Source organism: Pempheris klunzingeri, chromosome 12, assembly GCF_042242105.1.
Source record: "Pempheris klunzingeri isolate RE-2024b chromosome 12, fPemKlu1.hap1, whole genome shotgun sequence".
NCBI lineage: Eukaryota > Metazoa > Chordata > Actinopteri > Acropomatiformes > Pempheridae > Pempheris > Pempheris klunzingeri.
The window spans coordinates 1,731,802-1,745,970 of NC_092023.1; the positions used below are offsets into that span (position 1 = coordinate 1,731,802).

General features: G+C 44.6%; 1 protein-coding gene across 1 annotated transcript in view; it reads right to left on the reverse strand.

Annotated features, from left to right (window-relative positions):
- The window catches only part of itga9 (integrin, alpha 9), a 43,869-nt gene extending 30,627 nt beyond the window's left edge, over nucleotides 1-13,242 (reverse strand). Inside the window, exons 1-11 of the mRNA XM_070841397.1 lie at nucleotides 12,832-13,242; nucleotides 12,400-12,527; nucleotides 10,971-11,077; nucleotides 8,717-8,840; nucleotides 6,886-6,953; nucleotides 4,880-5,009; nucleotides 4,715-4,800; nucleotides 4,556-4,618; nucleotides 3,943-4,080; nucleotides 3,409-3,514; nucleotides 1,032-1,126 (exon numbers count right to left, since the gene is read on the reverse strand). Of these exons, the coding sequence (XP_070697498.1) occupies nucleotides 1,032-1,126; nucleotides 3,409-3,514; nucleotides 3,943-4,080; nucleotides 4,556-4,618; nucleotides 4,715-4,800; nucleotides 4,880-5,009; nucleotides 6,886-6,953; nucleotides 8,717-8,840; nucleotides 10,971-11,077; nucleotides 12,400-12,527; nucleotides 12,832-13,019 (1,233 nt within the window). The 5' untranslated portion in view covers nucleotides 13,020-13,242. The remainder of the gene's footprint in view (nucleotides 1-1,031; nucleotides 1,127-3,408; nucleotides 3,515-3,942; nucleotides 4,081-4,555; nucleotides 4,619-4,714; nucleotides 4,801-4,879; nucleotides 5,010-6,885; nucleotides 6,954-8,716; nucleotides 8,841-10,970; nucleotides 11,078-12,399; nucleotides 12,528-12,831) is intronic.
- Between the last annotated feature and the right edge of the window lie 927 nt (nucleotides 13,243-14,169).

Below are 14,169 nucleotides of genomic sequence, written 5' to 3' on the forward strand. Positions count from 1 at the left end.
GAACGGCCTTCGCTTTTATGGATTTAAAGTAAATAACTCTGGTAGCATTAAGACCGTGTGTAGCTCATAAATTCACACAAACCTCATATGATGTTTGTTTAGTTTGTGCACAAACAAGTGTAAAAAAGTTATAGTTCTATTGGAAGTTCATGGTGGGAAGTCACTGCTGCTGTGAAACTCTTTTATTCTTAAGTTTTCCAAACACACACATGCAACTCACACACCACTGTTACACATATGATGACCACTGTGTGGTTCTCTTTTCTCAGTGCACCTGATTTCATTGTGTATATTTGGATGGTATTTATAAGGCAGTGACAATAAAAGCATCTTGTCTCTTAAATCTTGACTCTTGGATCAATCAAACAGGATTAAATGTGTTATTAATGATCTTTAGAGGTGGATTTACCTTTGGACAGAGCTGATCGTGATGCTAAAGCTAACGAGTCATTTTTAATAATAAAAAAAAACAACCAAACTGTGAAATAGGAATGTTTACTTTTTACATATTTATATCTTTCACCTATATTTATATATATATATATATATATATTTATATATATCTATATTTCTTTATTCTGTACAATCTATCTAATTTCTTTTGCACTATTTTCATCTTTGCACATTCTGTCTTTTTGCACCTTTCCGTTGTTTTTGCACCTGTCCATGAGAGCTGCTGCTTCTATTTCAATTTTGTTGTGCTTCGTGCTCAATGACAAATTAAAAGAATTCTGATTCTGATTCTTAATAAAGGTTATAAAGCTGTTTCAAAAGCAGAAATGATTCCATTTTAACAAAACATCTCAGTGGTGATGACGGCCTACTGATGATTTTCACCAGTTAAATACTTCAGTCACTAATAAAAGAAGAAGCCCTTTTGGAGCTACGTGGGACGTCTGTGTCTGTGTCGATGCACAAAGGTGAACACGTGGTTTCCATCTAAATTCATCACGTGTTGGGGAGAAACCCCACTGTGACATTCAAAGGTAAAAATCTACGTGATGTCGTCCTGTCGCCTGCTGAGTACTGACCATGGAGTATTTGCTGATGATTCCTGTGGCGTCCCCGTGGTAGATATACACAGCTCCTCCATAGTCGTCCTCTTTAGGCGCTCCTATGGCTACATCTGAGGAGACAAAGAGAGGACAACGGTGTTCCTGTGAGAAGTCGGCATAGTACATAAGTGAGTGTTTGTGCACAGAAGCCTTCATTAACCCCGTGTTTACTTTCTGCTGGCCAGCGCCTGGGAAACAAGCTGTTACAGTAAGACTCTTAACAGACAATTAAGCGTTGTTAGTGGCCATAAAAACCTGTCCGACCTCTGAGAGAGTGGAAACAGGACTATAAAGTGCTGGCATGAGCACTGAAACAACGTCTCCTTATCCCATTTCCACAGCAAGTCCATATATAAACTTTCTTTTTATAAACCAAAACACTTCCATGCCATGTGGTGCAGCACACAAAAGCAGAAATGGCATTTTATTTCAATGAACAGCTCATAATTATCTCAGTGTGTAGAGGTGGAATTAAACATTTGTTAGTGAAACCAAATGTGTGTTCTCACTTCTACAGCAGTTCTTTCAAATTAAATGGTAGCAGTTTAGTAGTAAATAATAGATTGTCAGTCAGCGAGCAAGTCTGGCTCTTACGACACTCCGACAGTGATGAGTTACAAGATGAGTTATACGTCCCAGCTGCCATCTTCCTCCACACACACACACACACACACACACACACACACACACACTGTGCCAGGCTGTAAGCCTCGAGCCGTATCTCACACAGAGATGAAATTGGGCAGCAGCTTCCTGCCTCCAGTGAGACGGACGCCAAGAGGAGCCCTCAGCGCCAAACCATGCAAACGGCAGGAAAACAGAGAGTAAATGTATGTGTGTGTGTGTGTGTGTGTGTGTGTGTGTGTGTGTGTGGGGATGATTTGGTTTAGATGACTCTGTGCACACAAGGGTGAGAGAGGGCAATCCCTCGTCTCCCTCGCCGCAGGGTAATGAAAACAAAATGTCTGTGAAAATGAGGGGTTTCGTTGCACCTACTGAGCATCTCCACCGGCCAACACTCGCCTGTGGGCTGACGTGAGGAATATAAACTGTTCGGCAGAGAAAGCAGCTTTGTTGCACTAAACACTACTGCGAAGTAGTCTGGATTATAGATTCACAGACTACAGACCCCCACACACACACCCCCATCTGAATGCTGACCTCTCACCAGCGGCTCCAGTGTTACGTTACAGTGTGTAACGGCTGACATGCCCGGAAATAGTTTAGTGGTTAAAGGACAATACCGCTAGATTTGAATTCTCTGATTTTAGGTGCATTCGAGGGCCGTCTGACATCTGAGACTCAACATGAAATGTGATATTTATATGGTTTATATTCCAGAGGCTGATTCATAAGGAGACTCTCTGCCTTTAATGCATCCCTGCATAACAATAATCAACCAACAAAAAGAAAAGAATAGCGCTGTCTTATGGTCACTGGGATGGATTACATGTGTGAAGCAGCTTTTAAGGTGCAGCATTTTCACATCATAGCGAAGTAAATAAAAAACAGCGCTTGCCTCTAAGGTAGGAAGTCAACCCTGAAACTAGTGGCACGGCTGTAAAAACGGTCGGCACTACGGTAAAACACAAGTCATTTGTGTTTAATGGACTAAAGCATGTAAAACCCCCGTGTGGTTGAAGTCGGTGGTTCCAAACCTTTTTGGCTTTTGACCCCTCAAAGTAAAGCAGTGTGCACTTGTGAGGTTTCAGATGTCTGTTGGTTGTGAGCAGTTTCTCTAAACAGTCATTTCCCCTCTAAACTCCTCAGGTTGGATTACTGAGTGAGGCCTGAAGAGATGAAACTGCAAAAGCGTGCAAAACAAAAAGTTGTTTTTTTCTCGTAGTAAACTTTTCTGCCCCATGAATCATCTCAGGACCCCTCAGATTTATGTTCCGACCTACTGAAGGAATCCCGACCCACAGGTTGGCATCCACTATTTTAAGTATCTTCCCATCAGCAAACTGCAGAATGCTTCAGCGCTGGTGTCTCTCTCTCAACAAGTCATGTTAAATCATTAATTTATATACAGGCAAATATATAATAGATAATGTAGATGTTATACTTTATTTTTATGTATTTAACCTTTATTTTACCAGGTAAAATCAGTTGAGAACAGCTTCTCATTTACAGTGATGAGCTGTCGAGAGGCCCCAGCAGAAAAACATACAAAAACAAAACAAGACGAAACAAAGCAAAGCAAGAGCAGATAAAAGGAAACAGTAGAGAAGAATCCAAGACTCACAACCAATGATGAGGAGACTAAAGAGCAGAGGGGATTCAACAAGTGCAACAAGTAAACATGTGGATTGAAGGGAGAACTGAGAGTTTAAAGGAGGAGTTTAATACCGACCTTGATATCCGTCATCATCGATGTCTCCGATCGCAGAAATACATTCTCCAAAGTGAGCATTGAAAGCATTGTCACCACTCAGGACACCCTCCTCCTCCATCACCCCCTGGAAACAGCAGCAGGCAACATAACAGTCTTTACACTGAGCTGGCAGAAGAGTAAAGAGACGTCCTGCAGCCGAAGCTGGAGAGAAATTATTAAAAGCTTTTCTCAGAGAAGATTCTGTGGTAACGACTGCAGTCAGCTGGCTGTGATCCAAACTATTTAACAAGCAAGCAGACAGTAAACTTCCTCTCAATAACTCATAAATACAAAATGTACAAACAGGAGCTCTCTGTCGGTTAAACGGCCTCACGGCCAGATCCCACAATGCTGCGCTGCTTTATTCCAGTATGATGATAACAAACACAGTCACAGAGAATCAAACAGGAGCTAAAAGGCAGTAAAAACCACTCAGGAACATACACGGAGTTCAGACCGGATCAATCTAAAGTCCTGGGGTGGTTTCACCCCTGACCCACGGATCCCACTCACATTTCCCTTGCTGAGGTACACAGAGACCTGGCCCTCATCCCGGAGCTGGCTGTGCATGGGTGCCCCCACCAGCAGGTCCGACAGGCCGTCCTGGTTCAGATCAACTGCACACAATGAGGAGCCAAAGTAAGAGCCCATCTGGAACCAAGCCGAGCCACAGAGCAATGGGTCAGATCACAGACACTTCGTCAGTTCATACCATTGACATGTGATTCACGCTCCGACTGGGTTTACCTCCCCTTTTATATCTTCACCAATGTTAAAGGAATATTTACACAGTTTACATCCTAAAGCTCCCCTGGCTTCCTTGTATTAACTCTGAATGGAAAGCATTAGCTCCCTCCGTGGCTTTGCTTTCTGTGCAGAGTGGTGCTTCTTTAAATCGCTGTCTAAACTCTTAGCGCAGACATAAACAGGCCACTTCTGACAACCAAACAATCAGAGTAGCGTGTCTGCAACAGCATCCAGCACATTATCCCTGAGGGAGACTGGGTTAAAATGAAAAAAACACTCTTCCTCATGAAAAAGTATAATATGACAATAGCCTCAGTGCAAAATATGTGCTAATGATTAGAACCAGAAGAAGGATATAAGACCACATCCGAGCTCATACCATTTTCCCTGAGGCTTGAAAACTCTTCACCAGAGACACGCCATCGATTTTGAAAATATAAACCTGTGCAAGAGGAGAAAAAGAAAAATCACTGCAGCAGGAAATAAAAGAGGACTTCAACTCAGCAGCTGGAAACAAGACAAAAGATGGACTCCCTACTTTTCCACTGCCGCTGTGCTGGGGCGCCCCTGCAGCGATGTCCACTGCGTTAGGAGAGGAGAAGTGTCCGGCAGTCACGGCGTAGCCTGGAGACACACAATAATCAGCTCCTTTGTACTGATACATCTGCGGTCACCCACACAGTGCTCACCGACAGGCTCTCACCAAGGTAGCTGTATCTGTGCGAGTCCACGTCCTCCTTGTTTGGGCTGTAGAAGGAGTCAGAGGTCAGGTTGTACACCTTGATCGTCCCGGTCCAGTAGTACGACCCCGGAGCCCCCATCACCACCAGCTCCTGAAAGTGAACATGCAGATGAGAGTGACTTTGATTCACCTTCAGTCTGAGAGAGAGGGAGGGAGAGAGAGGGAGGGAGAGAGAGAAAGGGAGAAGGCTGCTGGGTGAGCGTGTGGTTGAGCGTCGGCCACAGACCGGTTTGTGCCACATGCCAGCCGAGCGACGAGGAATTCAGAGCGCGAGTGAAACTGACAGCTGCAGAATGAGTTGTTCACAGCTTTTTGTCGTGACGGTCCGCAGCCATTAAAGGGACCAATTAGGAGGTTCTGTTTGGTGCTGCACCACTTCCTGAGTGCCAGAGGACGTGCAGCCACCACCGAGAACCCAAACAAACTTAACACCGCAGTAAGGACCTTACTCAGTAGTGCTGTGGTGTCAAACATCTGGGCACCACCAGGCGTACGCGCCACGGTTCAGGCAAGGATAAGGCTGAACAGTTGGACATCTTTTCTTTGAATTCCTCACATTCTTTCAAGGGGGGGGCTGGCGTTCAAATGCTTTAGCAGATCACCACTGATGCTCTGTCTGTGAGGAACAGTGGGCGCTATCATTTCGTCTTTGGTTTTAAAACAGTCGGCTCGTTGTGGAATCTGGTGTGAACAGTTTTTTCTCTCCTGAGGCCAAACGTCTTCTCTCTGGTGTTATTTCCAGGTTTCACATGATGTCGACTGAACCACCTTACGCCGCAATGAACGCAGCAGAACTGGACGCACACTAACTCAACTAAACCCAACTAAACGTTATGTCACACACGACTATGAGCAGTTGTTTTAAAAAGCAAAGCTGTGTTTGATGCTCTTGAGTCCATCATTAATGTGTCTTTAAAAAGGTCAAGAAATAAATGTAGAGTAAGTCTTCAAATGTCCAAAAACCCAAAGATGTTCAGTTTATGATGATATATAACAAAGAATCCTCTCATTGGTGAATGAGAGGATTTAAAAATGCTAAAATAATGTTATATAACTTTGGTAAAATAAAGAAAAACTGCACCAGCTTCATGAAATGTCCACCAGAGTGTTTCTCTGTGACGATGTGGTGTCGCTTACAGTCTACTGTACATCACTGTATGACCCAAACTGAGCAGAACTGTAACCTGAGACTCGAAAAGCAGAACATGTCGCTCATGAGGAACATCAGGAAAGAATTATATTGCCAATGTATAGAAAACAAAATGTCCAAACTGGTCAAGTTTACATTCTCACATTTGAACTTGAGCACAGTTTTTCTGTCAAACTGCATTTTTACTCAAACGCATTTAAACTTTAAATCTATTTGGCCTTCTTCACCACTTCTGTAAAACACAAACACCAAAAGGTATTACGCAACCAAGGGTGATGTCATGTGTGAATACAGACACAGTAGTGCATCTATGCACTAAAGTAAAGGAAACTATTATTGTCTTAAACACTTTATCTTGTGGAGCCACACCAGAGGTCAAGTGAGGCTGCAGCAGCCTTTCCCACAGTGTCTGCCTATGGAAACATAAGCTTATCAGCGGGCACTTAGCTCAGCGCACAGCTGCTTTCAGACACATGCTCATGTATATCTGACTGTAGAATTAAGATTTTCCACATCATTTGACATTTAGCTGCATGTACAACGGCTCTGCTAACTTCCCTCAGAGCAGCAGAGAGCCGACATCAACAACCAGTGATGGAAAAAAAATGTGGTAATCACACTTTCAAGAGAAAAAATGAGTCTCCTGATAAGAGAAACCAGACAGCGAGGAAGTTAAGGACACCTAATGGACGTTAGACTAATTATTACACAGTGATTCTATGAACGAAGCTCCATCACTGTCCAGACAGCAACACGTTACACCGACACACAGAGAGCATTACATGGATTAAGAAAATGAACAAGCACTGTTACTGACCTCCGTGAAAACTCCCGCTATCCCGGCTTGGCACGAGCCGTGCTCTTCCCCATACTTCTGCTTATAGTCTGCAAGAAAAAACAAACCACAAATTATTTCACTGTGTGCTTGAGCCAGCGTTTACTGGAGTTTTTCCTGCATTCCATATGGAGTTAGTCAAAGTCACAGCCCCGTCCACGAGGAGTCTGGGGGCAGAAAGCAGACTGGGAGAAGGGGTGCAACACCACATTCAGCAAGAGGACCTCTTACTTGTGTGTGTGTGGGGGGGTGCACAGTGCTCTCAGGTTACAAAAATATTGAGCTTGGATCTGCGTAACATGCACTGTAAATACGGCTCCATGCAAAGTCTGTCTGGCTGCTCCGCAACTGCTGGCAACAAGAGTTACGGAAGGAAGTGAAGGAACTGAGCTGGGAGCCCAATAAAGGTGTAAAACAGCCTTTGATACACAGCTCTGAGTCACATATCCAAACAAGTGAGCAGCACATTTGCATGAGTCAGCTTAAAATGTTACACAGTGCATTATATTTCACATGGAACTTGATTTTTAGCGTTATAGATGGTTTGCAAAGGAAAACAACCTGCAGCCCAAATGGATTTGATTTACTATAATCAAAACAAAATCTGATTTCTCTACCCTGAGAGCACCTGGTTTCTGGAAAATCAAGCCAAAGTCTCTGCTTCAACAAAGCTGCCATCATTACACCTTTGTGAAAATGTTTTTCTTTTGCAGAAAGGTGCACAGGGAATACGAGCACTCGTGTGTTTGGCTTCACAAACTGTCCGTCCTTCAGAAAAGGAGCTGGCTCTCAGCACAGCACTCGTGTTGGACTGAGGAGGAGAGATTACACTTCGAGGCTGCTCTGCAGAGCCACAACACCACAGAGAAGCCAGGAGCAGATGTGGAGCGTCATGCTATCGGTGCTGGAGATGGAGGTCACGTGCTACGAGTGTAAACGGACTAAACCTGTGGAAAGGAGTAAAAAAAATGAAGAAGACGAATCTACAGCCACGTTAGGAGGCCGAACATCATTCAAGCTAAAACGTGCTGATGATGATCCATCTTAAGGCGCCAATATGTCTCACTGGAAACGAACCTTTCTGACATCAGAACCAAAGCGTACGACAACTTCTGTGACTTTATGAAACTGACAGTCCGCTTAGAAAGTCAGCAGGGTTTGAACGTGTCTCTCTTGCTCTCTTTCTTTATTTCTGAATGTCTTCAGAGAGACTGTGAAACATGTTGTGTCTTGTCTCTTGTGTCTTTCCCCTCTCAGGACGACAGACTGGTCACCTCACTTTCCAGTTGCACTTTGGACAAACTCGTCACATGAACCAGTTCTTTTCTAGAAGAACGCAGCTCGTAGTTCAGCACGTTAGCATGTAAACGTTTCCTCATTTCCACTGAAGCCGACGTCATCAAAGTAAAGTTTTTCCTCTGGAGGAAAAGTGAAGGGACTAAAGTTATTATAATTCATCCTCAGGGGGACATGAATGCTCGTAACAAATTTCTGGGCAGTTCATCCAATTGTTTAGACATTTAATGTCATGCAAACCAAAGTCAAAGTCATTAGGCTTCATCATCTGAGGACCACGAATATCTAGACAAAATGTGTTTCATGTAATCTGTCTGGTGGTTGTTGAGATATTTCATCTGGACTTTTCTCTAATTTTCTTTTGCTTGTGAAATAAATATTCAGAAGTCACGTCCACACTGAGAACGTCGCCTGTCTTTACTAGGCAGAAGAGCCACTGAGGCTACACCTACACAACCTCTGCGCATTTGATCTTTCCTAATGTGTGCTCTGCTTCACTCTGGTGCCTCTGCTGTACCTTCGTAACAGGGGATGAGCGGCTTCGTCCTGCCCTGAAGAGTGGGAGGAATGATGGAGCAGTATCCATGTGGAAGGATGTGCTCTGAGTCGTAGTAGACGTTTTTCCAGCGGTGGGCACAAGCCTGCAAGAGACGTAAAAATCTAATTCAGACACATGTTCATCCTGTAAACACAAACAGTCCCGGCTGCGGGCAGGCGATCCTCGGTTTGAGCCCCTTCCTCACTTGGCTGGAGTCTGGAGTCTCTGCGGCTGTCAAATGACGGTCAATGAGAGGGAGAATTAAAACCCATCCATAACCGTGACCAAAGCAGCCACGGTCTGTGGTGTGAATATCTGAAGCTGAAGCTTGAGAACTGAGTTTCCTCTGCAGCATTAATGTGCAGGAGCAACGTCACCACAGCAGCATTTGTCTTTTAAAAGTTTTAATTTCAAAACAGCTCCTCCTCCCTTACAGACGGCTGGAGGAGCCAAAAGTTCAGACAGCAAAAAAAAGAAGAGTGGATCAAAAGACAAAGACCAAACTCCTACTTTATTATGTTGCTGCTGAAACGGGGGGGGGGGGGGGGGGGGGGGGGGGGGGGGGGGGGGGTACGTTTCATAAACTGACAGTGAGTAATTCTCAAAAATATTTTTCAGCTGAGTTCTTCAAAATAAAACATTCCACAGATCAGTGAGCAAACAGGATAATATGGACTAGATTTCAAACGCTGCACACATCAGGCCACATAAATGTGTAAATGTGGTAATAATTTAGTACCCTGGGGGGGGTGGTGGTGGGGCTCCTGTGGCTCTGGGGACAGATCTGGACGCCTCTGTGCAGACTAACTTCACTTCATTTCCCCTCGCACTGTTTCACCCCCACGCACGCACACACAGCCAATCTAAATGAACACAAGAGCTCTGCAGATTGTGGGCGCGCACTCAGCGTCAGATGACTGTCGGGAAGCAGGATGCTGTGCTGAGGAGCACTACTGAGGCCAACAGTAGTAGTAACAGCAGCTTTACCTCTCCTGCTTGAGTAGAAGCAGATTCTTTGATCAATCAGCTGACACAAACAGCGAAAGGAGCTCCAGCAGCAGCTGACGAGTTCTGCTGAAGCTTTTATGGTCGGAGTCTGCGCTGTTGTCATGTTCCTGCTCAGTTAAAGGGCTCACTGGTCACAAACAAGGCCTTCACTGAAAGCACAGATGAAATCACCACTGTACACATCTGCCAAGCAGCCGTTTCCCTTCTGTTGCACAGAAACGTGAGTCCATTTAGATGAGATAGAAAAAAAAAAAAGGAAAAGAACACATCAGCGCTCGGAGAGGCAGAGCAACACGTGGCTCTGGGACGTCACCACCTTTCTTTTATCACAAAAAAGGGCCAAAGAGTTTGCAGCTAAAAGCTTCTTGTTATACAACTCCACACTTCCCAAATTCCCAAGACTGACAACTCCAAGAAGTCTTCACATTTTGATGGCCTGACTGACGAGTAAAGCCAAGAGTAATGGTTTGAAAACCTCGCCAAAACATTCCACTGAGATATTAAAAAGTGGACCAAGACAAACACACTGGAAGGAACTTTAACTGGCCAAAAGTTATCTGGACATCTTCACAGGGAGGAATTCTTACAATGATTTGGACTCCCAGAGGACAGGTATACGGCAGGTATTCAAGCACATTCACACCTGTCCCGAGCCCACCGGTCACCTTCAGCCCGTCCTGGGGGGCTGCTGGTTCCCCCTCGCTGCCCACCGCTCAGGAGACGGGGGTTAACGTTTAATGAAAGGCTACCCTTGGACGGGACCACCGCAGAGGAGCTGAAGCCTAAACAAACTCTGCCAGCTGCCCTATGATCTCTGTGCAAACACCCAGCCGAGCACCTCTGGGATTAGCACCACTAGTTAGTCTATTTATCTAAATCCGCCTCTCCGTTTTTATAAACGACGACATAGTCTTGACAAACTCTGCTCCACTGAAACACGAGGTAAATGTTTCACACTGTTATGTAACCACAGCAGTTTCCAAATCTGTCTGACTTCAGTTCTTACTCCAGCTTTAAATATGCAAGAAAAAAAAAAGGGTCATGATTAGAAAGCTTGTAAGCACGAAGGAAGGAAAAGGCCTTTTTACGAAAAGTAGGGTTGTAATGTTGCGACCAGCTGCGGCTTCACAGTGGTGAGACATCTGTAACAATGATGTTGGGATAATCAGGCCTGCTTTTATTGTTCCCATTAAACACTCTGGTGAAGTTGTCTCCCCGAGCTCACCAGCACTTTGCCGTCGGCTCTGTCCTGGCGGGCCAGGCTGACCCCCATCCACTCATCATCCCGGTCTCCTTGGCACGTCTTCCCACACGACTCTCTCGGCTTGTTTCCTGAAAGACAATGAGAGCAGTTTGCAGACGCTGAGTCACCGGGACTGAGGACGTCTTGCAGCAAATTACTTCTTACTTGTCAGCTTTCTGAGTTCTGGGTTTCAGTTTTGTATTTCTGCTGAATGTCCAAGTGATTTTTACATCTACTGTAGAACAAACATAACGAAGAAGATTTGATTTCACAGCAACTCTTCGGTTACCTTTACTCACAGACAGAAAACCTGTTGTAACATTTAGAATAGTTCAGTGTTAAACAAGTCTGATTAAATATTGGCTAATATTCCATTTGTTTTACATGAATATCTTAATGTACTTTTATTTTATGGATCCCTTTAGGGGCTGAAACCAACGATTATTCTTATAATTCTTAATTAATCCATGAATTGTTTTAATATAAGATGAAAAAAGCCGATCACGATGTCCTCAAGCTCAAAGAACTCTCATCAATGGTCATAAGAGCTCATGAATAACCAAAGAATCCAAATATCTTCCCCTGCTTTGTAACTCTGTGGACACTGGTGACTTATGAACACCATAAATCATGATGATAATAAAGAACATAATTAGTAGAATAATAAATAAAGCAGATGAAAAGACAAAGGTCTGAGTCATCTCTAAATCTCAGGGACAGTTTTCCTCTTTAGACAGATTACTTCCTTCAGTTTCTCCTTCTCTTTCCCCCTGAAGATGATGGGTTCAGCCGTGAGTGTTTCTGTGTGTCAGTGGGCTGCAGGTTCCCACAGTTCAGCCCTCTGGTCCATGTGGTGCAGCACACGCTCGCTGTGATAATGTATGTTTCTTTTTCTTTTGGTGACACATTGACCGAGTGAGGGGGTTAATATTAAATCCATGCCTGCACCCCCAGCTTCCTTGACCACAAGAACGGAGCCGGTGAAGCTCGACTTTTTGGCTCACGTGCTTGGAAAATATTAGCAGGAGCATAAATCATATTTATCAAAATATTTATGGACCTCTGTGCACAGAACCCTCTTTTCTTCTGCATGTCTCCATATAACAGGTTCAGAGCTAAAAGAACAACTGCAGCCCTGTTAAGAGTAATATAAGGCTGCATTATTCTGATAAAACAAAACAGATGCTTGGGGGAGTTTATGCAAAGAGTGGACAAGAAAAAGCTGCAGGAAAGCCCAGTGTGTGTGTGTGTGTGTGTGTGTGTGTGTGTGTGTGTGTGGACTGTATAGCAGCAGATATTGAACTTTTCTGTGAGCTGATTGTTCATTTCTGAATGAATCTTTCTCAGTGTGTTGCCGTGCAGCTGCAGTTGGTGTATGAGCCATCATGTGCTGCAGGCGGTGGAGACTGACCTCTTCCGAGATCCATCTCTGTGCAGCGGCGCTCCGGGTTGCTGTGAACTCGACACTTGAATACAGCTCCAGGAGAGTGCACAGAGCTACTGTAGGTAGAGTTTGCCCTTGGAGCCCCAACTATTATCCTGCAGACATGAGGAGAGGGCAGAGGATGGGACACTCTGGGGTTTTTTTCACCCGCCAAACACACTAGTGTTCAATCTGCGCCACTAAAAACATGAAGTTAAAAAAGAAAATCTGTTTTCTGCCAGCAGAAAAAGTTACAGCACAATCAGAGATGGAATAACACCACTCCTGCTTTGTATTCACTGGGTGTGTGTGCAGCATGAGCTCTGGGGAAGAGTCAACAGTTGCTTCAAAAGTACAAATTCATTGCATCATTGACTGAAAATAACATCGTTTCCAGGAACAGCACAACATGGGACTCACCAGCGTGTGTTGTCATGATAATGCTCCAGCACAGAGTAGCCAAAAAAACTAGAGTTTGGTCCTCGGAACACCAAAGGATGTTCTAAGTCTATATTGTAAGAATAAGCCACTGAAATGGAGAGACAGACATAAAAAACATTTTGTAATCCCGTTTTCTCTCTGCGAAGAGGAGCCATCCCTTTGCGCATCGTGCGTAAAAACGCGGTTAAAGTGTCCAAAAAGTAGAAGAAAAGAACCAAGAAGGGGGATTTGTCAGCTCTGCGGTGGTCAAACTGTTTCTAAACTATCTCTCAGTGATTTTTTTCCTGGTTTTGCGCAGCATGTAGGCTGTGATGGCATGAGGAGAGGCTTGAGGAGGAAAGTTAACGGTCCGGTAAATAACGGTGCGTCAGCTTCTCTCCATTCTGTGTCAGTCTGACAAAGCTGCTGCTCTCAGGCTCCGCGTCGTGGAGATAAATGCGGTCAGGTGTGTCAAGCCGACAGGCAGCAGCAGGTACAGGGGCGGAAACAGGAGAGGCCTCACTGAAAAATAAGAGCACGGCTTCTGTTGCAGCTCCGCGCGGCTTTTAATGTGAAGGGTCAAACCGGAGCGCAGGTCGTCTCTGCGGTGCGCTGACGTCGGTAACGCGGTCACGGAGAGACGCGAGTGGTTTTGAGGCGCAGAGCATCACATTTCACCCGTGAGCTCCGGGGGCTTCAGCGGAGAGAGGAGGGCGCGCTGCTGCCATCTACAGTGAGCAGAGCAACAGCCTCATCTTCTGATTCAGAAACGTTTTTATGAGCAGTTTCACTCATTCAAGGCTTTTTGTGGCTCAGAGAAACCTCTGGTGTGGCTTCCTGGGACAACTCACCTGCTGGATTGTATAATACAGGAGGGGGTTTCTTTGCTTGTGTCCCCTTAAAGTGAAGGAATGTGTCACCAGCTGCATGTCCAGTCATCCCATTTTAATTTCCCTCTGTAATTTGAATCAGATTAAAGGAGAGTCTGACAAAAAGTCAGTTTTCTCACTTCTTATCTTGTGGTATCATGTGGGGGTCTATTGTTAAATACATGACTGAACACATCCTGCCAACGTGCACATAAATCACCTCTGTACACATCAGTCAATCAATATCTTACCTTTAGGATGCACTAGTGCCACAATCCAGGACCGTGTGACCTGTGAACATGTGCTGTGTACAGTGTGTCCAGCCTTTGCATGTTTACATCATGTTTAACTTTACTTACATCTGTTTAGCTGTATATTTGTTTTAAACTCATCTTCCACCCTGAAGGTGTTAATAGTTACTGTTAACTCACTTGAATACTGATCGAATGATGAATGACACTTGAAAGTT